This window comes from Dromaius novaehollandiae, chromosome Z, assembly GCF_036370855.1.
Source record: "Dromaius novaehollandiae isolate bDroNov1 chromosome Z, bDroNov1.hap1, whole genome shotgun sequence".
NCBI classification, from domain to species: domain Eukaryota; kingdom Metazoa; phylum Chordata; class Aves; order Casuariiformes; family Dromaiidae; genus Dromaius; species Dromaius novaehollandiae.
The window spans coordinates 51,126,715-51,153,557 of NC_088132.1; the positions used below are offsets into that span (position 1 = coordinate 51,126,715).

The 26,843-nt window shown below is 38.0% G+C and overlaps 1 protein-coding gene across 1 annotated transcript in view; it reads right to left on the reverse strand.

The window, feature by feature from the left end:
- The window catches only part of LOC135325119 (adhesion G-protein coupled receptor V1-like), a 271,435-nt gene that overhangs the window by 42,920 nt on the left and 201,672 nt on the right, over positions 1-26,843 (reverse strand). Inside the window, exon 86 of the mRNA XM_064502689.1 lies at positions 12,576-12,733. Coding sequence (XP_064358759.1) covers positions 12,576-12,733 — 158 coding nt within the window. The remainder of the gene's footprint in view (positions 1-12,575; positions 12,734-26,843) is intronic.

Below are 26,843 nucleotides of genomic sequence, written 5' to 3' on the forward strand. Positions count from 1 at the left end.
TTATTGTATTTATAATAGAAAAGATTTAAACTCTGCTGGAGGGAAGATGTCGAAGTAGAACAAAGTTCACAAAAAGAAAAGCAGAAAATAGCTTTCAGCCCCCACCCAATTCTGTTCTTGACACTAAGGAGCGGCATGCTGGCCCCTGCTATCGATGGGATTCAGCACGGACTTCAAAGTCCACGTTTGCCTGGGCTCGGACATTTTGAGGTGCAGCAGTGCTCTGCAAGGCATTGCCCTTAGTGCTGCGACATCAGCAAAGACGGGAGACAGGCACACTGCTGACAGGCACTGTTCTGGAAGCAGCAATACGGGAGCATATTTGGTGTTTTGTTGAATATGATACAAATAACAAAGGTCATGTGAACGTAAGCAGCAGCCAATGTCAGGGCTACCTCCTAGCAAGGCAGGGAATAGTTGCTACAGGGATTTAATAAATACTTTGGAACTGAATTTGTGAAATTAATGTTTATATTTTTACGAACAAGAGAACAGCTTGAAGTGAAGCAAAATGTGAGCAGGTAATGTGTTTTTCAAGTTTCCTCAACTAAAGCCTAATACTACTCTTTAAAACCTGAGACACAAACCTCAGCGTGGGCTGATATGTAATCACAGTTTGACAAAGTGACTTAATGTGACACAAAACGTAAGAAAGAGGTGTACTTCCTTAGTGAAATATAATGAGATCCTGTGTTACACATAAATATTACCATACTGTTAGAGAAGTGGTAACCTAGGACTCCAGAGGTGAGAAAACTCAAGTACTAAAATAAACGTAGTTCTCTGGAACAGTTAACAAGGCCTTACTTTTTACTGGGTTTTTACTGCTTTTTACTTGCTTTTTTTTTTTTTCTTAACTGGGAAATTACAAATGCCATTACAACTGTAAGATAGTTAGATTCTCTAAGCAAGGAACTTGGAAAGTTCAGCTGTAATCACACTAAAGGTACTGTTCTGCAACTATGTCTGAGGACACAATACGAATCCTCTCTGGTCTGATCACTGATAAATAGCACTGTTTCTGGGCACTAAGGATACTAGCTTGCCCTCAGCAGAAGGGAGGATGCAGTGTCTTGATTTCCAGGCCAGCTGGTGATGTCAGGAAGCCATTCTTTGAGATCTCTGGTGACATTCAGGAGACATCATGAGTGGGATACAGGTGCCTTAGAACTAGATTCATTTGATTGATGTCATAAGATATCTGAAGCATTTGTACATCATCAGTACCTATGACATAGGACCTACGGAAGACCCTTTTCTTATGAAGAGACAGCTAGGGGCCAAACTGGGTAATGTTGCTTGTCTAAAATGGCATTAGATGCCTGTTAAGCACCTGAACCGCTTTACCCATGGCTAGGCGAGGCCTGGACAAAATTTATTAATGGTTTAAGACTCCCTAAGGAACCCTGATCCATAATATAACACTAATGACATGTGTGCATTTTTTAGAGCACCAGGGAAAGAAGACTAAGGCTCTGTACTTGTGTGTTTAGACTGGGAGGAACTGGGTTTTGTTAGATGAATAGAACATAAATAAAATGTATTTCTCATATTACACTCTAAAGTCACTAATATCCCTAACACACAAAGCACTTGTCCTGAAGTCTCTTGGAGACAATAGAAAAAAATCCTCTTGACCCCAAGGGACTTTGAAAAAAGCTTTTCTTTAACAGCTACTAATATACATGGTGAACATCACAATAATTTTATAATATTTAAAATGCAAAGCTTTGTAAAGCACCAAGTAGTAGAGAAAGAACAGAGCATTAAGTATCACTTTTTTCCCTATATTGCACACATTAATGAAACAAATCCAAATACTTATTAGAAGTATCCTTCATGTTCACAGATAACTAACAAAGAATTGACAACCTCATCATATTCAAAGTTATAGTAATAACCAAATTTACCAAAACAAAAACCAAGAAAAATACAGCAAAAAATTTGGCTGTTTGTAAATATACATTTCTAATGATAAATTGAGTGGTTATTTGTGCACAAATATTAATGGAAAAAAAATACAATCTCTTCATTTAAATCTCAAAATCATTTAATAAACTTTAGCTGTTTATAAAAACCAACTGATGTAATGGACTGGCAATTAATGATCACTAATGCATACATTTTCTAAACACCAAACATAGATCTAACCTGGCAAAGTAGAGAACTTTCAAAAAGTATCTCAGAAAGTTCAAATAATGATTTGGCCTTTATGTTACTCTGTAACACAGTTCAATTCAGGTGGGGGGGCAGGGGAGAGAAGAAAGCAAGTTATGGGAGGACAAACAGCAGGCAGTAGAAAATGCCAAAAGCAACATCATAATTTCTACTTTCACTACATAAACATTACATAAGGAAAAATATCACAATATTGATCATAACTTTACACCTCCAGATGGTTGAAACCATAGATAGTTGAAATAGCTGCATACATAAAGATGAAGAAAATGGATTAACATGCTATCTAGATCATATATGTTTGAGGTATAATGGCCTGAGTCTATTATCTTCAAGTGTGTATGAAAGGGAACTTTAATAAACTCAATGCCATCTCACCAGAGTAAAACCACCATAGTAAGACCATATCGAGCCCACTGTATCTAACAAGATATCTTAAGGAGTAATTCTGATAACAGTTCACATAATGAACACTACTGAGTACAAATATATTAATTACAGGGTTTGTATATGCATTATACTAATAAAAATGTTCGGAGATACCTACTTTTGCCACATGCTGAATGTACATAGTCAAAGGTTCTGCTTTTTATCTTTGTCTATAACAATTGCTTCACTATGGATATTGTAAGCTGTTAATACGAAGTTGAAATCTAGCCAGTATTTAAAGTCTCAGATGTCTGAATTCACTGACATTTTACTCAAATAATTTGTTGTATTTTGATGAAACAAAAGCTCAAAAACTGGAACAAACATACCAGATAATCAGCAACAAACAATCTCTTTTAAGCCTGTAAAAACAGACAACTGCATAAAAGAAAAGGGTGCCAATAGATACGCTTGAAATGAACCAGAATAGTCTAGCTGTCTGTGGTTTCCTTCATAGGGGAAAAACCAACAACACCCTCCCAAACAAACTCAAAAGGTATTTCTGGACATGTGCTTTCACTTATAAGAACTTCACTCTAAATCAAAGTTCAGCCATTCACCTTTACACTACTTGCATAAATCTTAGGTCATGAAAGACTATGGTGGAACAGTCAACTTAGCATCAGTATGATACAGATGAGACATGGTCAAGCAGCTTTGTTGAGCCCTATGTATTTGAACCATGCTAGTCCCCATTTTTTACATTATTACCATACATTTTAGTACTTGGAATGATGAAAGGTTTTATTTAAGGAAGTCAGTCCACCCACTCTTTAAATATAAACATATATGTATATATGCATATATCACCGTCTTGGCTGTTCATGTCTCTCCCCGAAATATCTCCCCTCTTCCTTGACTACAAGCTCAAGAAACACTGGCAGAGTTGATGACTCAGTACAGATAAATGCTGTGTACCCAGCTCTAGTTGCAGTTCTACAGAGTTCGAAAACTTACTACAGTCCAGGTGTTAAATATCAACCAGGTGAAATTTCATACATTTAATTTACACAACCAGCTAGAGTTTCCCACTATTTTTCACTTCTTCTCCATTGCTGAGAAGAGATTATTTTCCTTTTAAACTTATTCAGGACACTGATTTTTCTGAAATGATTATTGTTCAGAGGGTTGTGCTGCATTGTAATCAAGTTTTTATGGGTGGTAAAACTGTAGTTTTACTATGGCAGAGGAGTCCTTGGAGTAAAAAGTCAAGATTTTATCCCATGATTTACATAAAAGCGATGTTGGTGAGATTTGAAAGACAGACTGTAATATTTTCATGATACAGATTTTCATGATTAGACTAAAAAATCCATGAACCAGGAAAAATATTAAAATGTTGTAAATGAACAATTTCCTCAACAGGAAAATACAAGGAGCTGTACTGGGTTAGACCAAAAATTTATGTAGCCTTGCCTCCAACACTGGCCGAAAGCAGATGCCAAAAGAGTTGGCTAATCACACATGATAATTCTCCCAGCAATTCTCCCATGCTTCAATTATTTACAGCTCAGGGAGTTCCTGAACCAGACATGGTTTCTCTATATTTAGTTATTTTCAGGGGACTTCTCTTTCACCAGCTCATCCAGTCTCCTCTCAAACTCATTACTGTGAACTTTTAAAATTCGGAGTATCCTGTGGCAAGGAATTCCACGGGTTTGCAATCACTAGTGTAAGTTTTGGCTAAAAAAATGTCAGATTGCTCAACCAAAATACCTGTCAGCCTTGTTTTTGTTGTTTGGTTTCCTCCTTATAGGAAAAACAAGCGCAAGAAATAGAAGCAAACAAAAAACCCAGAACATTCCTAATCAGCTTTGCTTTCATCTAGAGTTGTGTAAAACCTGTAACAATGTAAACCCGTCCTTTCCTACATTCTTAAACAAACCTCACAAAGAAAAGAAAGACTATGGTGGCAGTTTTAAGAATTCTGCATTGTCATCTGCTGCTGTGCTGTAAGTACATCTGTACTGACCTATGCAAAGAAATATCTGATGATGAGGTTCATATATCTACATCTTTTACCTAAACAGGCTAGATTAGCTTACAGTGGTCCACAAAGCTGGAAGCAGTATACCAGCTACAGTTCTGCTCGGCCAGTCAATCTCCACATGATTCCTCTGCAGATGGAACTGCAGCAGCTCATACATCTATATTCCCTGAAGGACTGGAAAAACAGTGAGAAATACAAGATCTTACATCACATGATGAGACTTTGGCAAAACTTATTCATAGCTTGGGCCTACAATAGATTCTGCCAGTTGAGTAGCGCTGGTTTAGCTGCTGGAGAGAAAAGAAAAAAATAAGAGAGAATATGCCAGTGGCAAATGCATCCTGTAGGTGTAAGCCTCCTCATAGTCAGGAGGCACCTATTCTGGAAGGCACAGGAGGGAGATACCTGCCAGCCTTCTGCTGGCTGCACCTGGCAGCACTAAGAGCTGCTGCTGCTGCCTCTTGGTAGTCCTAGGCTGAGAGGAAGGCAAGGAAGAAACAACAAACAAAATGGTGGGAGCACCTGAGAAATAAGGAGGAAGAGGAAAGGTAGGTAGGAAGGTAGAGTGGAGAAGAGCAGGAAGAAAACAAGAAGCAGACCAATGTCCCACATTGTAGTCTGTTGTCACACCTTTGATGATTCACATAATGGCAATTTGAAGATTGAGGTGGATTCTTATATGTCATTTCAATTTAATATAATGATAGGGTAGTTTACACGGCTAACCTCTCTTCTCCTTCTGCAGTGCATATTGATTATGATAGAATAGTCTGATGCAGCCTACCACAACCTGTTTTAAGAGAGAGGGAAGCAGTGCGGAAATGCACTTGCCCAATTCCAGTCAACAACTGTCCACTATGTATACTAAATAGTTCTTTAAAAATGCCTTCTTGCTCAGTATCTTTATCGTTATGAAACTGAAAGATTTGCACTTGAGCAGAGAAAAGCCTAAAACCTGAATGAACCAAAGACTAACAAACAAGTCATAATAGAAATAAGTAATAGCTTTCAATTACAAAGAACTGTTAGGCAGACCACCTGAAGGTCTTCCTTCCTTCCTTCCGTACTTGATGTCATAGATAAACTTCTCTGGGACTACAAGTCTGCACAGTGGAAAATGTTAAATCAAGGAGAAATTAATGAATACAATTAGGAAATATTCAAACTCTGCAGTGTAATGCAGGGTATGTCTTTGTACCTTGTTAGCAACCATCTATACAATTTTACTGTGAAAAATAAAGAATGCACTACAAACTCATATCATATCCAAATGTTTGTATTCTCACCACTGTGTTGGCTAATTATGTGTCTTTTTCCATTGCCTGAAGTATTTAATTTTTTTTCTAAAAATAGAAAAGTCAACAAAAGAACCAATTAAATAACATAGCTTTCATGATCTTCTGAGTTTACCTATAAATATTTACTATGTTTCTTCCCCTCAGGTTGTTAAACTGATAATGCAACTTTAGTTGTTTTTAATTGTTCTTGGCTAGACATGAAGACCTACTGCAAAATCTGGATCACCTTTTCAAACACTTTTTCCTAGCTGAGTGGGGAGAATGTATTACTTCATAGAACTTCACTCACTTCTAGAGACTTAAACTCAGTAAAACCTCTACAGACAATTGCTTACCAAGTCATGGGTTAAAGATAGTAGCAGAGCTTTTGACAGTTGTTGTAGAAAAAGAGTTTGACAACAGGATTTTGTGGCCAAAATAAAGGAGTTAAGAGATTTTCTCATACATTTCAAAGGTGAAAACACTGCTATCATCACCACCACCACCACTATGCAATACATAACTCCCGACAAAGTATCTAATTCCAGTAGCAGACCAGAAAGCTGTTGTAGAAATGTCCATGGAATCCAATTGGACAAAACTGTTCATAGATAGTTTGCAAAAATAAGTAGCAAATGTGTTTTAATATATTTTGAGTTCATTTATATTTTTGATCTGCTGTTATTTGTGGAAAGGAGCAGCTTGAAATTAAAGAATACCTCCTAAAGAAGCAGCACACGTCACTACTAAACATAAAGACTACATCACTGCCACAAAAACATAAAAGACCAGCCTCTCTAATCTTCCCACTAAATCTTAGTTTTTCAACAAACTTTCTCACATATCTTTAAGAGATTTCATAGTATGGCCAAACAAAACAGCAGGCATCTTTAACATAATTTATGCTATGACTGTTATGCAAGGAAAAGGACATTGACCCCCACCAAAAAAAGGGAAAAAGGGAAAAATGGTAAATCTAGGAGCAACAGCTAATCAAAAAAGAAAGGAAAGTATGAACCTACTACTCTCCATATAAGAAAATTCTTTAGAAGTTATTACTCAAAATATCAAATGAGTTTTAAATCTACAGATGTACAGCAGTAACTTGTGCAAATTAACTTGCTTCTGCAGAATTCCTCAAAGGGGAAAGCTAATTTGGGCATGTGAAACACATGTGAAACACCAACTAAATTACATGAGTGCAGATGATGAATTTCAGTTATTACGTTATTCAGATCTTTGTTCTTTATTTCAGCTTGTAATTATGCTTGCACATTTTGCCTTAGCTGTATTTTTAAAAACCTCTAAGACACAGATTTTTTTCTCCTAAATCCCCCCAAAAAACAACAAAAAAGCCCCAATGAGTGCTACGAAGATTAAAATATTATACTCAGTATGTGACTGTGATGAATACTGTATGTAACGCTTAGATCAGAGGTAGCCAACATCTGGTTCTTGATTCCTAGATGGATGTTTTCATCTCAAGATGAAAGTACTCCTACAGTTCACTGTTCCCTCACTTCTTTTAGGTATACGATATATATCTTACAATTCAAGATAAAGATTTTACCATATCACTTACAGGATAAGGAAGATCTGTAACTAGTTTTAGATATATCCTCCCACTTGAATAAAAAGCCCTGTCCTCAGCATCGTTTCCTGAGTGCCAAGGCTGAAATGTCCTAAACTTGCATTTCAGATGGCTTATTTGTTTCTTGAGATCAGCTGGTAGCACATATAGGAGGAGCTTTCATGGTCTGGCATTGCATACTGCTAAAGCAATTAATTTATTAAAGAAATTTATATGAAGGAAGACACAAAAAGGTAGTTAAAATTTTACAGCTAAATACCTAAGGCACACTTAATGAAGTTTTATTTTGGCAACTTAACTTCCTAATCTTTAAATTAATTTTGGCACATTTACAATGATAATATCTGAATCAGGTAAATTCTACTGCATATTTATGCCTAAAGCATGAAAATTATGCCACTACATGTTGTTCAATAAAATGGGGTCATCCATAACAAAGGTGTTACCAGAAAAAAATGCAGGTTATTTTTCAGTTCAAAATTTTACTCTATACTTTCAAATTGTTTCATGAAATTATAAAAGGTTAGCAAACAGTTTGAAAATCAAACAATAAATATTGGACTGTTGTATTTGTCATTTCCAGTTTCTACATTTGAATATCAGGACTGTGAAGAAAAAAAAATCATCTCCAATCTATCCCTATTTCAACCTTTTGCTAGTAAGGCCAAATACATACAATCCAGTTTTTAGATCACCTAATTTCCTTCAGAAACAGTCTTTCTTGCTGCAAACTTAAATGTTCATTCACGCAAAGGTTGTTTATCTAATGCACACTTCTCATTTGGCTTCTCTCAAGGCTAGCTTTTGAGAAGTTAGTTTCTATATATAGAAAAATAATCAGTCAATAGAATATGTTTGCTGAAGGGCTGGCAAACTGAATCAGTTCAAACTGAATTCTCTTTTCTAGCAAACTAAATGCATGTCTTTGAAAGAGTACAGTTGAGTTAGCTATGACATCGTTTGAAAATCAACCTTCACACCATGTTCCAACACTCACTTTTGAGGAAGAAGAGCTGTCTGCTCTAAAAGATAATTAATTCTTGACTCTCCCATAGCCCTTTCTTCCAGTCTTCTAGCTTTGAAGAAAACTCCCTGACCTAGGCAAGCACTATCACTGTGTAAAATACCACAATGATACTATACAACAATTCTGGAGCAATAAAAATGAGAGTAAGACGAAAAAATCATCAGCTTGGTGTTCTAGATGGGGTGGTGAGAAGTGTGTAAATTGCACTTTGATCAAATTAGAAGTTAGCAAATTCTATTTATTTCTGCTTATTCTCTATTACAATCTTATTTTATAATCATATGCTTTTACAGGGATAACCCAGGCATATGAAAAAAGTATGATAAGTTCTGTGGGCAGATCCCAGGCCACGACCTTGGCCAAAACAAATGAGCAATTGACAACAATTACCAAGAGTAGCTGTGCTGGACTCGCTGCCCTTGGGCCATGACATTTTCTTCAAAGCCTGGAAACGACTACAGTAGGGTATGAGAGATGTGACTCTCTACTCAAGAATGCCTAGGAGAAATGCCTAGAGGACTGGGAAGAGTATCTGCATGAGAGACAAGGAGATAGAACAAGCAAATGAATGTTTGAGTATAAAACACATGAAAAAAATCAATGATATCCTTCTAAGAATGAAGACATTCTCCACAAAACTATTTATCCATGTGCAAATGGTCCTCCTCCCCACAGTTACCAAAGGGCAAAATTTTCCTCTTAGATCCGTATGGTGAAACCCAACATTGTTATCCTGCTCTTAGTAACAAAAATATGTGGGAGTCCCTTTTAGTACAGATAACAAACTCTCTACTCCTATGGAGAGCACAAAATAGTAACACACAATATTTAAATCCAGGAAAATGTTTTCACTGTAGAAGACAGAACTTTTCCTAGTAGCTGTAGAAGAATGCATTGTTCAAGACAGAACTGCTTTGCACAGTAAGCTTCACAATCTTCCAAAAATAGAAGAAAAAAGAATAATTAAAACATTTTGACTCGTTTTTTAGCTTAGCCACCTGTTATCTAATTTCTTTGAAAGTAACAGTATACACTATATCCGAGGATAAACTTTACTGTTTCTATTCCTATTAAACTCCTGTTAAAGTCAGTAAATGCTTTCTTCAAGTAGAGATCGCAAATTTAGAATTTCAGGAGATTAACCAACTATAGTTAAAATGATGTTACTCAAGCTTTTCTACAAGCTATGACACGGTCTGAAGAACTTAGGAGAAGTCAGATAACAAATATATTCTTTTAAATCTGTAAAAACAATCACTTTTTCTGTTTTATGGTAATAGACAAGCCAGTGATTTGACTCTGTTTGTTACTGACAATTACTTTACTTTTTACTGACAACATTGAGCGAATCACAGAATCAGAGAATGGTTGAGGTTGGAAGGGACCTCTGGAGATCACCTAGTCCAACTGCCCTGCTCAGGCAGGGTCACCTACAGCACATTGTTCAGGAGCAATTTTTTGCATGAAAAAGTATGAATTATTGCAGAATTCACACTGAGCAATCACTCATCTGTATCATGCAGCAATTTTAAGCATCTTCTAATTGAATGACTCCCAGAAAGGGAATAAGCGTGACTACTACAGTCCTATGCAAATAGATATCTGTTTGATTATCTATGTATAAATGATAATTACATAACTGTATATTCTACTTTTTCTTTCTGTGATACTCTGCTCTCTGGAATTTAAAGAACAGGTGTCCACAATTACTACCATATGTGAAAGCATATTGAAGTATATTTTTTCCTGTGTTTACATATCTCTGTATTTGATATATCATAATTGTTTGCAGTTTCATTCAGTTGGGATTTTAGCCTCTTTCTAGACAGGATCACTTCTGGACAGCAGACACTTTTGCAAAGCAGTCTTTGCTTTCACTTTTTCATTACCTACCCCTGTTTAAGGTGGGGAAGTGCGGGTACAGAACTCCTGGCTGGAGACCGGAAAAGGCTTTTTCCCCTGTAGGGAGTCTTTGTTGTGGGCGACAAGACAGGGATTTCTTCAAGATGGGGATGAGAACCAGAGGCAAGCCAGAATAAGACACTACACACGCACAACTGCTGTTTAGTCATTCACGTTTCAGAGGAAACCGAGAGAAACGCTGGCACTGCACAACACAGGAGGTAGCTGAAGTGCCACAGTTAGGAGCTTGCGCTATAAACATACTCATGGGCACACAGAGAACCCTTATAAAACCACAGACACTGCAAGCCTCACCAGGCACCCACCCACTGCATGAGGTACTTTCATTTGTGCTTGCAAAAGGCCTATGGTAAAATGGCCAGTCTGCCATTAAGGTACCAGAGTAGTAAAAAATACACCCTATTTTTTAAAGAAAGCAATGCTGTTACCAACTTATTATTGAAAGCATCTCTTCTTGATTTTTTATTCCTTCTGACACTTCAACGTTCTCTCTCCACCATTTTCTGTACTCCATTGCGGAAAAAAAAATCACCTAAGTCCTATGTTAAATCAAACAGGATTTTGTTTCATCCCTACTATTTCATGTGCTTATGTCATACAGACAAAACTACTATTAGTACTTTCTGCCATTTCCCATGCTGACTTTTTTACTTATATGGTTCCAATATACAGTATTTTTACGGGGTTTAACTGCTCTGAGAGAAGCCTTACACTTCAACATATGAACATGGAATCTCCATCCTTGGAGATACTAAAAGTAAGTTATTTATAAATAAATAAACTACATTATTCAACACTAAATAAGGAGCCACCTTTGTGATTGTTTCAGGAAGTCCCTTCTCTATCCCCAGAAAGAAATGAAATAATAAAGTACAAGTAAGCCACATGGTCTTGAAGATCCTATTTACAAGCTAAGTTTATCAGACCTTATTCAAACTCATGTAGCTCTTATGCAAGTTGACACTCTATCACTAAGAAAGAAATTAATATCTGAAAAAATTTCTGGATCATATATATTTAGTATTTATTTTCATTTTCTCATAAAAATAACATATTTCTAAAACCCAAAAGTTCAAAATAAAACACACAGAAGTCCCCATCTACACACTACAATTATCACTGCAAATCTGAGTATCTGAACCTAAAGAAGACAGCTTCTATTTATAAATCTGAACATGCACTGGACTACTGAAAGGAATTTTGTAATAATCCACATTTCCTTTTAAGTTCAGATAACGTTTCTCTAAGAAAATTGGGAAAAAAGATTCAAGAATCATTTGAAAGTTTATAAAATCTAACTGGCTTCACACAATCAGGGAGAAAACAGATAAAATTCCACTAAAATCTACATACTTGCATTTGTTTATAGAACCAATTTTTTTTCCAAAGACACCATGAAAAGAATTATTTTACGCTTTCCACAGACAGCTATTATTGCAGCACTGGTCTACACTGCTGCAGTTTTATTTCAGGAACATCATTGTATTTGAATTGTTCTAGCAGAACAGAGCGACCAATACTTCCTGTTTTGCATGAAACAGTTCTTCTTTCAAGCACGTTTCACTTACGAGTAGCACTAGGAAATTTCAAAACAGAAGTATTAACTCCAAATACTCCAGCATGCCTGCATTCTCACTGACTAGGCAGTCACTGACTCTATACTACAAAGGAAAAGGCCAAGCACTATGCTCAGGCCCTGGGGCCAAGCAGACCAGCGCAGTTATCACCGCCCCCCAGGCAGGACAGGGTGAGCAAGCCCAGGCTGCTTCCTGGGGAGGGCCAAAGCACAGGCTGCCCCAAGCCCTGCCTTGGCGCTGCCCGAGAAAGTGCTTTTTGGTACAGGCCAAAACCATGGCAGGGAACACCAGCCAGTGCTCAGACCAGGAGGTGCTGGCTCTCACTGCTATTCTTTTTACTAGACTTGACAGAACCAGTGATATTAATTTCTTAATTTACAGCTTATCCTCACTTTGGTATGACAGCTAAACATATGCATAACTTTAATCATTAAAATATTTTCACAGACTTCAAAGGGAACACTAACATGCTTAATCTTTAACATATACTTAGGTATTTACTGAACTGTGGTTTCCATCTGGGGAGAACTTTCAGTGTAGTTCTGAAAACTTTGTTTCCTTGGAGTTAGCCTATATATCATACCTGCAGCATTAGTTCTTCCTCTGAAAATATCATCATATGCTTTCCATTGCGGGGTCACCTGGTAGGCATGAATGAACACCACAAAAACCACTACCAAGCACATTAATGGCACCAGAGCAGCAGTGAAGAGAGCAGCGTAGGCATTTGGAATGAAGCACCTGAAGAGAAAATGGAAAATAATGCTGTTTATAAACATAAGAGACAACTTGAGCAGTAATGAGTGAAATTTCAAATACAAACTTTTTTTCACTTTACAATCCACAAGTCCTTTAACTCTCTTCCCAGAGTAACCTCAACAGGATGCATTGCCTTCCGATGGTTCTCATCTCCTTATCATACCTTAAGTAATTTAACACTTATACTTGAATATTATGCATATTGTATTTTAGCCTAACCAAACACTGATGAGATTTAAACCCATGCAATGGAACAAATCATATTTTAACAAAGTCCATGCATGCTATATTTATTTAATGTGATCACTCTTAGTCACCAAGGTTTAAAAGGGCATTATGCAATTTTCTATACTTAGCTCCTGAAACCACAAATTAAATTTTGAGGAATATATTTTTTAAATAAATGAACTAGTCTTAAAGGCAAGATAAGTATTCCTCTTCACGTTGTTGGAAATTATGTGTCATTCACACACTGAAGCCAAACGCTCCCTCACTCCCATTTTTTTTAATTGTTCTGTCTCCCCTTACCCTTTTCATTTGTTAAAGTTATAATTATTTATAAGGACGTGACAATCACATGAGTTATTGCTGAAAAAAGGAGTCAAATTATGCATATAAGACTATGACATGAAGGACATGGAGATGATAGCAAAAGAGAGATTTCTATGGTACGAGAGATCAGGGTTTTCTACAAACTCCCTTGAGGTCTGACTGTGCTTTACAGCCACTGACCTACACCAGAGATGACGCAAAACTGAGCAGCCCAAGGGACAGCTCGGGAGTCAGTGTGTCTAGAGACTGTGTGATCACTGCTATCCCTATTAAGAGGGTGTAACTTACCCAACCCTTCTGTTTGTCAGGTCAGCTCTGCTAAGTAAGTTTAGAGTTAATGCTTGTGTAATATCCATGTCAGAAGAGCCTGCATATTTGTTACACTCGTATACCTTCCGGGTTTGCCTGGGTGCACCTGCACAGCCTGTCCAACAAATCCTACCACCTCCGCGATTGCATTCTGTGCCAATTCCTCCAGAGCCTCAATTCAGTACATTACAGCAACTCCAAAACAGTTCCCAGCAGAATCTAGATACCTCCTAGGACTCTCTTAGGAAGGCAGAGGCTCAGCCAGACACCAGGCTGCAATACCACCTGATAACAGCACTAAGCAAAAAAGTAAGCAACAGGGAAAGTGGGTTCTCTCCAGTGTAATTAAGGGTGTTCGTTTCCTAGACAGGATGTCTAATCTGCTCCATCCTTCTAATTTTTAATATTTCTTAGGTATTAAAATTATTTTTCTTCCCCAAAGTATTCTTGAGTGGTCCCAATTAGCATTAAGAATGAAGGCACATTACCATAACCTACACTACTTTCAGTGATTATATTGAAAAGAAGAAAAGAATCATAGCACAAGTACAACCTGTTTTCTGTAAAATCTTTTTTATGTTCTGAAACCTCTGTCTTTTTCAATTTGATGAACTGTTTTATATTTCATGGTTCACGCATTCTGTCATAAAGCTTTCTGAAAGGCTTAGAAGGTTTCTATGAACATTCTTTTATATTAGTTAATGAAAGCTGCATAAAAATGAAACCCACAGAAATAGATAATTCTTACCAATATCCCTAGGTCCTTGCTCTAAAAAGACACTGAAAAATTACATGGACAGCGTATACACAGAGCCATATTAATCATACTCAGGGATTTCAAAGCTTACTTTGGATATTTTTTTTTTTTAAAAGATGGTCAGCAATTCAAGGAAGACCACTGCTTCCTGTAAGCTTTATTCACACATAGTCCTTTCACATTGAAAGATGTCTTTTATGCTGGAAAACATATGTGATAACGTTATAGGAACCAACTACAATGTTTATTGTGCTACATGCTAGTGGAACACATCTTTTATGACACTATCATGTCATTTCTCAGCTGGAACTACAGTACGTCCCATCTTCCTACAACAGGAAAAGAAGCAAAATATCCCGAAACTCCATCGAAGTTGGAGGTCCACAATATAACTATGTTATGGAAAAAGACCGAGGAAGATTGATATGAAACCTACATTGAACTACATAATTACCAGCATTGCTTGTTTAAAGAAGAACATTAACTCCTGAGTATGACCTTCAAGCAAGTCTTTTATTTTTTAAACAGACAGTACATTTTGTAAATTAAGTCTTTAATCCATGACAGACAGAGCCATTGTGCACAATGAAAGTGTTTTTGTACTTCTGCCCCTGGTCAGTAACTATCAGGTTTTTGTTTCGTTTGTTTACAATCTGAATAATACTAAAAAAATGGCTACAGCTGAATTAGCTGCTCTTGTGCAATGCCTTCTCAGCAAACAGGACTTGCAAAAAAAAATCAAACACTGACAGCCTCTTCTGAAACTCTCATTTTATTACAAAGTTTCTGTGACTCCCTACTAACACTTTCTATTACTATATCATTTCCCCTGCACACATTTGCATCTTTTTCTGACAATTTTTAGAAGCTTTGTTACCAACTTCCATTTCCCTTTTAACACTGAAAGCCAACTGCTGCCTCCACTCTTGCCCTTCTGGATGACTGTTATCTGACTGGGGACTCCCGTAACCTGGGACCGTCTTTGATTGTTTTGACTTTGTTCTGATCACTGGCTTTGTTTTGATCACTGATTTTGTTTTCATTACTATAAAGTTCTCTGTTCACCTCAACAGTAACATATTCCCATTGGCTCATCCCCCTCCACTATGCCAAGCTGAAGTCATTTCTTTGTACTATCTTCAGGACTCTGTCCGTTTCCCAAAATCTGCAGAGAGATTCCAGCTACACAAGATAAGGGAGGCACGCTTTTATTTTTCCTAATATTTTTAAAGCAAAAAGAGAAAACAACTGGCATGATATCTACTGGAACTACTTGTTAACACAGTTATCTAGCTAATATTCAAAAGAAAAAAAATAAGCAAAATATCTAAGGAAATAAAGAATTCTTAATAAATGAGGAAGGTATTCAAGTACTGGCACTCACTGTTCCCTTCTAAGCAAGAAAGATTTCATAGCTCAACGTGTTAAAGGCATACTTTTGTTCTGTAATTGTCATGCCTTGAACTCTGAGGACAATCGCCTTCAAATGCAGCTTCAAACTATGGAAAGTTAAGTTTGATGAAGTATTGCAACTCTTCTGGTTTATCAAATACCTTGTGTCCTCTTTTAGTTTAGTCAGCAAGCAGCCGCCTTTTTGGCTTTTGCATTATGAATTTCTCTCTGGAGCCAGACCTACATTTATTTAGTTATCTATTTTATCCAGGGCATAAAGCTGAACAACTCTTGAGCTTCTCCCTTGCCTTAGGCACAGCTGGTTGGCAGGCAGGGAGAACTGTAGCACCGTGTCAGTTTGCTCATACTGCTAATGTTACATCAGGAAAGTAAAAGGCAAAGATCAGACATAAGAATTTGCAATTGTATTTGCATTTCATCACCTCCATGTAGAGAAATAAGGCTGCATACCTAGAAAAGTAATGAAAGTCAAAGCTTGAAACATTTATTCATCTTTACTCAGCAAATTTTTCACCAAGTGGATGAAACATTGCTAAAAATGAAAATAGGCAAGTTTGATTACAATCTACACTAGCTTCTTGATGGCCACACACTCCAGGCTTTCTTAAACAGCGGTTTGCTCTTTTCCAGATTTGGCATTTCTATGCACTGGGATTTTGGCTTTAGTGTGGAAGACAGCCACGTTATCTTTGATTAGGCACTACATATTTGTTCTTAGAGTATGCTCATCAGTTTTCTACTAACTGCAAAGCAGGTCAGAGATTGGAAACATTTTTGCAAATAATTACTTGCTAAAAATTGTTAATATAACAAATTATTTGCAATAAATTGTGCCTGACCTGTATCTAAGCAACATACCGAAAACTGAAATAACATCTTTCTTATATGAACTCATCCTGGATGATGATATTTATTATCTGCTTCTGATGTTATGGGGAGTTTGACAGCTTGATAATCAAACCTCTTCTGAAAATACTCTCGCTTTTTTTATTAGATGGAAGCTCTGTGCTTTTTAATTTCAACACAGTTTTAAGTATAATGCTCTGAGAAGATCTGTTCTCTCGCATTGCTTCTCAGAATCACCAGCAAACTCAGTTCTTTGCTCTATGTTTATCTGCAATTTCGGTTGACAAATTGCTCCTATGTGGGACCACATCTACTGCAATAATCCTTACAGGACTTCATGTTGTTCCCTCTGGTCCCTTCTGGCCTCCAACTTTCTGCTTTTTCTGGAATACTGCTGTTCTGTACAACAAACTTCTTCACAGCCTTTGGCAGTAGGGTACAAAACCAAAGCAGTAAGTGTCCAGGTATGATTTTATTTCCCTTAGCCTCAAAGTAGAGGCCCTGATCCATGAATTCTAAATGCATGATTCAGGTTTGCTGACAGATTATGCCCCTGGCCATCTACTTTCCCCCTGTCAACTAATGCAGAATGACCCATGCACCACTTCAGTTATCACTTAGGCAGAGCATTTTAAAGCAAACCAAAAATACTGCTGGTTTACTTTAAAACTGCATGTTGTAAAATGCAGGTTTTAGCAACTGCTTCAAAACTGAATCAGTGAACTTAGGCTGAGCACACCCCTAGCATAGACAATCCTGCCAGCTGTGGCAGTGTATGTGTCTTCGTGAGTCAAAGTCATCAGAATTTAACGAATTCTCAATCCGAAGCAATTATACAGTTCCATTCGTTTTTGCTCTATATTGTAACAACAGTCATTTCCCATGAATACGTTAAGCAATGAGATTAATGTTCGCATTGTGGTTTATCTTCCATTCCCTGACAGGGAAAGAAACATGGACTATTTTGTTTGTATGCACTAGGTTTTTATTTAAATGCTTATGTTGCTATGAACTGACATTAAGAAAACCAGTCAGAAAGGGCATACTAAGCTTAGAATGAAAGGTGGCAACATCTACAATAATCACTAATTCTTGAGGACACTCACACCAGAGAAATTTCTATTTCTAGCATAGATAAGATTCTCATTATAGAAAACTTCCTAACACCAAAGGGATATAGGTTTAGGCCACAGTCGTCATTCTGTTTTATGTAGTCTTCTAGATATACTAACAGACTACACCACACTCCGAAAACAAGGACTACACTTACTACAATTCAGTAGAAGACCCATATAAAGATCTGAGGACAGATCAGATATGCTTTATGGTGCCTTTGACTATGGAACATGTTGTAGTATTCAATTTTATTTAGAGTTCTTTTTATGCAATATTACACAGATACGAAGTTTGCAACCCAAACAAAGCCAAAAAACAACTGCAGGAATAACAGATGCCACATTGCTATCTAACATTATAGCAAGAGTTACCCTGTGATCAGATCACGGATACAGCTACAGGAACATTTAACATCAGTGAGAATTTGACAGTATTGTTGAACTACCATCAGAAATGACTCATTGTCCATGTGAACCTTTTACTGAAGGAAATGGTATTGCAGTTCATGACTCAAATTCTTTCTCTCCTGACCTGCTCTCTTTAGGCAAGGCTTCAGATCTTTATGTTCTGATTCCATCCAAGCGACAGGTCATTTGTATAACAGCTTTGTGAACCCTACGTACTGAGGGCCAGGTGGAGCTGTATATTATCTATGCATTTTTATCAGTATTGTTCATGTGGTCCTAGAGTTATTGTCATACTCCATCCTGAACCTCTAGCACCTACTTTAGCTGCTTCAGGCAGAATGCTGAAGTCTATGCATTGTATTGATCCTTGATAAGTTTCCATATGTTATAGGTCTATTGGATGAAGCGCCATTCCCCTGCAATTCGATTTGACTTTCTTTTTTACCTCTCAGAGTTACCTAACTAACAAATACTAATACAAAACTAACCTGAGGTCTTGCACTTACTCATTTAAGCCCTGACTCAGAAAGAGCAGTATGCTTGCATATACTGAAATTGGATCATAAGTAGTTTCAATAGGATTTCACAGAATTAAATGAAGGCAGGAGTTTTCCTAATCTGTGAAAAAGAAACATATACAGAAAGATCCCCAAGAGGTATAACCCCAGCACTGGGATATACAAAACCGTATGTGTAACTTCTGTCATACAGATATTACTGAATGCCTTCCTGGTATAGGGAAATATTTCTTAAGCTCTTCTAATATAGCAATACTAGTATTCCACAGGTACAGAGGAACAGAAATAATTTATAAAGTATTTGAGCAATAGTGGTAGGTTAAGTATATAAGATTACCTTTGATACTATATAGCTGATCAAGTTTAGATTCAGCCAAATATTAGATTCTGACAGAATGATATAGCCAGTTAGTGCTGCTTATAGATAACAAATGGTACAACTAAAGCTAGAAAATTTGGAAACTGAATTGGAAGTTAAACATATTGCTTTCCTTATAAAGATAAGCACAGTTGATAGAACTGAGATGATAAACATGCCATGAAAAAGCAAAAATTTAAGCAGTAGTTATAGGTTCGTAACTAGACAGAGACAGTAAAACGATTAATACAAGGCAGTAAAGGCACATGGCCTCAATAACTATTGGTTCTGAGCTTGGAAGGAAATGAGATTACATGCTTATCAAACCATGACATCATACAACGTCAGGGCTGGAAGAAACCTTGGAGACATCTTCAGATTTCCATCTGCCCTAAGGTAAGACCGACCACACCCATCAGTCAGTCATTATTGACTGATGTCTGTCTAGCCTGATAAAGAATATGCAACCTCTCCCAGAAATCTGTTTCAGTGATGCATAGTACTCACCTCTAGCACCTGCTTCCCAATATTTAACTTAAATCTTTCTTGGTGCACTTTATGCACGTTACTTCTCGGCCTAGCCAGCATCCACGTGGGAAACTGTTGCTGACACATATCTTTCCAAAATTGTAATTTGTTATGATTTTCACTTTTTCTTTAAGCTAAACAGTCCTAGATCTTTCAATATGTTAGAGCAAATCATGTATTCAAGACTGTTTTCAATCATCTCATTGATTTCTTCACTTTGTTAATATATTTCTTGAATTGCAGGGTCCAAAATCTTTGATAGTAACTATTCTGAATAGATGACTAAAGCACAAGGACTTTATGTGTCCTTAAGACTAAGTTCCTTTATATATTGCCCAATATGATGCGTGCCTTTTGTGCCACAGCATGAAGCTGTTGACTCATGTTCAGTTTATCATCCACAATAAGCACGTGATCTTTTTGTGCACAACTGCTACACAGCCAGTTATTCCCTATCCTATTCCTGGCAAGATGCAATTCTTTCCACATGTCCCTATTGAATACCATACTACTTTTTCAGAATGGATCTCAGATGTCAAAATCATTCTGAATTATAAGTTGTTTCAATATACTTCTTTCCCAGCTTTGTGCTGTGATAAATTTGAATGTATACTCCTTATTCCAGGCTTGAATTATACAAGGTGAATGTAGTATTTTCCAGTCCATTAGTAACCATAGAAGATGTTGAACAATATAAGAGAAAAACATTTTTCCATCATGATGCCTTGATAAATTGCATCCAAGAATCCTGAAAAATTTATCTGAGAACATGATTAGCCTGTTGACACTCGTTTTCAGTGTATCTTGGAACACTGGGGAAATCTGAAAGGACTGGATTGTCTCAAAAGTCAGAAAGGGCAACAACATGACCTAACTGATGTATAAACCTTTTGACTAGACATAACTGGACTAATATGAGACATAAGAAAACATTTAATTAGGAAGAATTAAAAAAAACAAAATCAAAATGGTTTTCTGGACAACAGACTCCATCAGATTAACTTGATTTCATTCTTTCATGAGGTTGCAAATTTGGTTTATAAATGTAATTGGAAACTTTTGACAGTATTTGAATTACACAACGGGCTGCAATGCAAGGAAAGTAAATATGGAAAACCTACCACACAAACACTTAGGGCCCACTGGCTAGATATTAATTCTGCAAAAAAGAATCTGGAAATTACTGTGGTTCACATTAAGCAGAACATGAGTTGTAACTTTATGCTGTTGCAAAGAGGGGAAATGTCATATTCAGAAGTAAGAACAGCAGTATATCCTGCAAGACAAATGAAGTAATCATTCTGCTCCAATCAGCATTACTAAAATCACAGTGGCAGGCTGTATCTGGTTTTGACATATCAAAGAAAAAAAAAAAAAAAAAAAGAACTGAATGAAGAAAGTGTGCCTGAGAGCAATGAGGGCAACCAGAGGTCCAATAAATGTGTTCCCTCAGAAAGACTGAAAAAAAATATTTTTTTCTTTCAAAAGAGAAGCGTCATGTATTAGCAATCTACAAGTAGGTAAAGGGATGTTGCAAAGAACAGAGGAATAGCATCTTTCCCATGTTGTAATACATTTTCCTTGTTTTCTTGTTCCAAAAGACAGGGTGATGGGCTTAAATTCCACCAGGAAAGATTCATATATGGGAAAAACTTCCTAGAAGAGAAAGATCAAAGTGAAGGAGTAAAATGGTGTGCTACTGAATATTGCATAGTGTTTGTATCTGGAGGTTGTCTAAAAGAGACAGAAAAAACATCTGTCGCAAACATGTAGGAATGGTTTGTCATCTCTCAAAGCAGTGGACACAGACCCCTCCACACCTCTCCAACACCACTTTTGTATGGTTTTGTGGTTCTGTGATTCTATGCTGCGTGATGATCTCATTTTAAAACGATAAAACTAACCCTAATAGACACAATACACAGTAAGAAGTGGCTGATGACTATCATAATAGTCACAAAAGACCCTTCTGGCTGATTTTAGGCTCCACAAGCATCAGGACTAGGCCCAGGACTTCCATTTTAAGAGGATCTCTGGATGTAATCTCTTAAAAGAGAATCCAGACACAAACTAGCATGGGACTTTTGACCTGCAAAACTAAAACTTGGAAAACAAATACAGTACATAGAAATACCTAAAGCACATGCCTCAGGATGAAAGATGTTAGGCAACTTTTATTTCTGTGCTTGAACTGTTCTTTCCCAACGAAGCCCTTGAGGTACAGTACTAGTCCAAATAAAGCTTTGTCCTCTGGTGAACACTGTTCAACATTTCACAGTCAATCCATGCAGTCAAGCCCAAAACAGGAAACAGTGAAGACCAACTGAGTTTTATTTTTTCCACTGCAGATCACTTCTTATTTCTACTCAGTATCATGTCAGAGAATAGATATTCTCCTCTATGCTCTTTAAGATGTGACCTCAGAGAACTGAACTCAAACATCAACCGGCAGAAAACTGAAATAAGAAATACACTGTAGCTCTAAGAAAATGCTGATGTGGTTGCACATTCCCCCATCACCACCTTTTTTCTGTTCTCTTTTTTTTTTTTTTTCCGGTGTTACATTTGTAACCAAAGAATAACTGCAAGCTATGCACATGCACAGAAAGATACTTGCACACATCCAGAAAATGCACCTAGTATGTATTTTATTTACCTCCTATTTTGCATTTGACTAGAAAGTTGCCTGACAATAGTTTTATCATAAATAAGCTTATTTCTATCTGTAATCAAACAAAATCTGTCAGAATCCAAAAAGCATAATAAAGTTTCTTGGAAAAGCAATCCTTCAGTCACACAAGGGGGAAACCACATGTACAGCTGCAGTCTGACAGTGCAGTGTTTACTCTACTATTCAGTCCACAAAATAATGTTTACCAAAACCTTCGGTTTCACTGCTAATGTGTCTTGCATCAATGCTACTGGTTAAGAAGTCCATCTCTAAAGGTATGCACAACACACAAAGATAACAATTTTAAAACAAGCCAGCGGCAGAGATTTTTACATTTTTTCTTTTGCAAAAAGCAAAGCACATCACAACACAGTCTGCATGGAAGCATCCCAAGCATTACATTTTTTCCTAATCCTCCAGAAAACAACCATAGGTTTCAGGTGCACTCCACATATTAAAATGGCATCCAAAGGGTAGTATTAAGTACTTCTTCTATCATCAATTTATATATAATTAGCCTGGGCTATAATGATTATAGCTTCCAATTTGCAGAATAAAAAGAAAACTTGAAGAAGTTAAATAGCTTGAGAAGGCTTTGGAGGGGGGTTAGTGCCAGGTCATAAATCAGAGTATTGGCAATTCTGGCTGTCAGGAGGGAGCACCATCCCTTTATGGATGCATTTACATGCAAGTACAGTTTGAAAAGACATTTTCCAACCAGAATATTCCAGTTTTGGTCACAGCACAATATATCTGCTTGGGTAAGGGAATAGAAAAAGAGGATCTAAGAAGAATTCCCCAACTCATTTAATAGTGGGGGATGAGTGCCCTGACAAACGAAGACTGAAGGATCTTTGCTCACGCATAGATCCCTGATTGTCCGTGATACTTAACTCTGTTTTGCATCACTCCAACTAGTTATTGTCAAGACAACGCCCAGGCACAGGCAGACTGAGACCAAAAAGTCATTACTGAAGAAACCACACTAGATTTGTCTCCTTCCATCCTCCACAGACTATCAACACTACTCCAGCAGGCCCTGGGGCTCTCAAAAATGCCCTCAGGCCTTTTAGGGCACACCACACATACCCTCAGTTTCATGTTATAAAAAAAAACTGTGGGAGCTGTCAATGCAGTTCTCGTTATTTCAGATACTTTGAATTGACACCCCCCCAATAGTAAACATATTTTAATGCTACAAGGACTCTGCAGAGCCCAGAACAGACACCGGAGAAGCGCTACGTGGTTTTGGCTAGGGGAGCGAGTTCCAAGCAGTGCAAAGGAGAACCAGGCTGTGCCACTTCGCCTTCAGGCCACGTATCAGTCCTTGCACCTCTTTTATTTAGCATGAATATTTTGAATCCGAGGTGCACTTTATAACTTCAAAATTTTTCGAACGTGTACTAGTAGAGGGCTCAATTCCAGGAGGCCTAGCCTAATTGCTAGTTCTGCGTGATGGCAGATCTTTAACAGCTTGAGAGAATCAGGCCCCTTTAGAGTATCTCATGTTGGTCCTCACAGTTGACACACCAGTATTTTTTTTCCTTTGTCTCTGCTTACATAAGTAATACTACAACATATAAATTAAGAATCAACTAATAAAGTATAGTGAAATACTGATTCACTTCACTAGATTTGTGACAGTCATATTTCAGTAGTTAAAATACTAAATGAGAAAAATATAAATGAGCATCTAAACATAAACTGTTCTTCTGGCAAATTTGGATCTGCCACAATTTCCAAACCAGCAAAAGTAAATGCTTCTATCTGTGTTGCTTCAGAAACTGAGAGCAGTGCCTGAGCATGTGACTGAAACAGAAAACTCCTGCCACTACCAAAAGAAAAAAACATAGTAAAAAAATGTACTGCAGCTGCATAAAGAGCTGCATTAAAATGAAGCAACATTTTACATTCTTTTAAAAATCCATTAAATATTATTACAAAATAACAATAATAATTTGTTTCTCTAAATGCTATTCACTCCTCACCAAAAAGCATAATGATAAGATTTGATAAAAACTGACATTTGGCTTTTGCATCACTACACAAGGCCTTGGATACCTTGATAAAAATAAGGCCTAAAGGCCATGACAGCTGTACTGAACTCAACTATTAATGCTCAGATGCACTTTGCATTTTAAACAGCTCATTATTCATAATACTTTGGGCCCATAGCAAGTTTTAAAGCAAGAAGCCATGTGGTGTGGGTAAGTCGAACACGGGAAGGCAAATGCAGTGGTATGATGACTCAGGAAGATAAAATATGTCACTTTTCATGATTAAATGCTTTAAAAATCTTCATATAGACATACTGAGCAAGGACCTTTGTTCCAGCTAGGCTGATTTTTCTACAGGACTGAGCAGGGAAGAACAATTTCACGATGGTCAGCACAAATTACAGCAGCCTCAGGGTACTCTAAATTGCACTTGGCAGGCCAGAGAGGTTATTCAAGCAGCAGAGGCCAGCTGAAAGGTAGCAGGGCTTCATATTATGATGACTCTCCAATATGCAAGGGTTTCTTTTAACAAGAAGATCTGCTCAGGAAATACTTTTTTTCTGCTCTGCAACAAGAGAGTAGCTCAAAATAACCAGGACAGAGCTATCTGATTATATTTGCATCACATAACTCCAATAAATGGCCTTACATTGGGGTGAAAGTAGCACAAGTTTACACTTGAGTCAAAGGCTCTTGGCCGGAGCTTTCAAAGAGGCCTGATGGAGTTCACGTCCCACTGCCTTTACAATGCCTTCACAGGATGTGGTTGCTCAACTCTCTCATATTCTTTGGAAAATCCCTGCCACATTTTTGAATGATTTGCAAGCAAACCGTGTGATTAACCCATGTTGGCCAAATTACATGGACTGTATCAAATCATCAACTGAACTCAAATTCTCTTATATTGAATCTGCAGTACAGCATTATAAACTAGCTTGATTTTTTATTAGAAAAATCCTTGAAAGTGAATCCATTACACACTGGAAACTTCTGACTAGACAATTTAGGATTATTAAGTGATATTTAAAGATGTACATGCTCACATTATAAATATTTTCCGTATTTCTTTTCTCAAAACATGTAGCCAGCTGTGAGAATTGGGTCCTAAACCCAAGCACTATGTCCTGACTCTACGGAAATTAAAGGGAACATGCTGATTACAGAAGTGACCACAAGTTCACTCCTCTGTCTCAATTTTAAAAAACCCCTGACGCTCCTCTGGAAGTACATTTTACAAAACAACAAAAAAATTCTAACATTAGCGGATTCCAATCTCAAAGAACAATCTGTTATGTATGAAGCATGTGTGAAGTTTAAGATGACAGACATAACAGTTTTAAATATTATGCTTCCTTCCCTCTGCATGATGAGTATGTATCTGAAGCTATTTAAATAATGTCAGTTCTTGTTGTCTCTAGTTCTGAAAAAAACCTACTCATTTAACTTACAAAGTGAATTTTCTAAAAAGAAGTAGGCTTTCTACCTAATAAGGTAAGCCATTTAGGAAAGCTAAGCACATGTCAGGTAGAACAATTTAGAAATGTAACACAGCTCACCAGCATTTGTAAAGTTTTGTCTTTTTTCTAACTTCAAAAATACAGCATCTGTTGAACTTCTTCCATAAGCTCATGTCAATGCTTGCACTGATAAGCGAGGAACATTAATATAAATAAGTAAATGTTCTTGCTGATAAGTGGACTACGGGCAATTTTTCCTATTAGTTTTTTTTAAAACAAACCTTGCTAGCTCCCACCTCCAAACGACGCAGCCAGAGAACTTTGTCTGGGGGCTGCAGGGGGCTTTCTGCTTTGCCAGCACCCGCGCCGCTCCCACGACAGCCTGCGTAGCGCACTGCGCAGAACGGACACCCGTGACACGTCACCGCGGAGGAAGCAGCAGCGCACATGCTTGCAAGCAGCCTGCGTCCGCGTCTGGGAGCGCAGGGCAGCGAGCCGGCGCCCGAGCGCCGCTTATCGCAAGCGCTGCATCTGGCCGCCGCGGGCGGGGAGCAGGAAGCGCCGGCGGCGCGGCCAAACTTCCCTATTGGCCTCCGGGGCCAGGCGCTGTTGCTGAGCAAACCCCGAGAGCGCGGCCAGGCTGCGGGGGCGGCGGCGGCTGCGCCGGGCGCACTTGACTACGAGTTTGCAGAGCGGCCGCGGGGGCTGCTGCTCTGGGCCCCTGCAGTACAAAGACACCTTTAGCAGCGCTCGCGTCCCGTGCCGCTGCCATTTTTGCTAGCGTGCGGGAGGGTGACAAACTGCCGTTTGTTGAAGCCTGCACGTGTACCCAAGGTGTACTGGCTACAGCAGCACGTGTACCCAAGGTGTACTGGCTACAGCAGCAGTTTATTAAAAGGGCTTTACAGGGCAGTGCTGCGTTAGCCAGCACTGGCCCTGTGCAGAAACAACCTTTCGCCTTGGCCGCTGGTGTCAGCTGCGCGCCGCGAGGCCAGCACGGCTCCCCCCAGGAGATGCGCCACATGGACCTGCAACGGGGGCCCCTGCACAGGCGCCGAACCTCTGCCCCCAAACCCCTGTCTCGGTGCACCGAGCTCATGTTATAGCTTAGTGTAACTGCTTCTTGCAACAACTCTCATTCCCTGTATGTTGTAAAAGCTGTT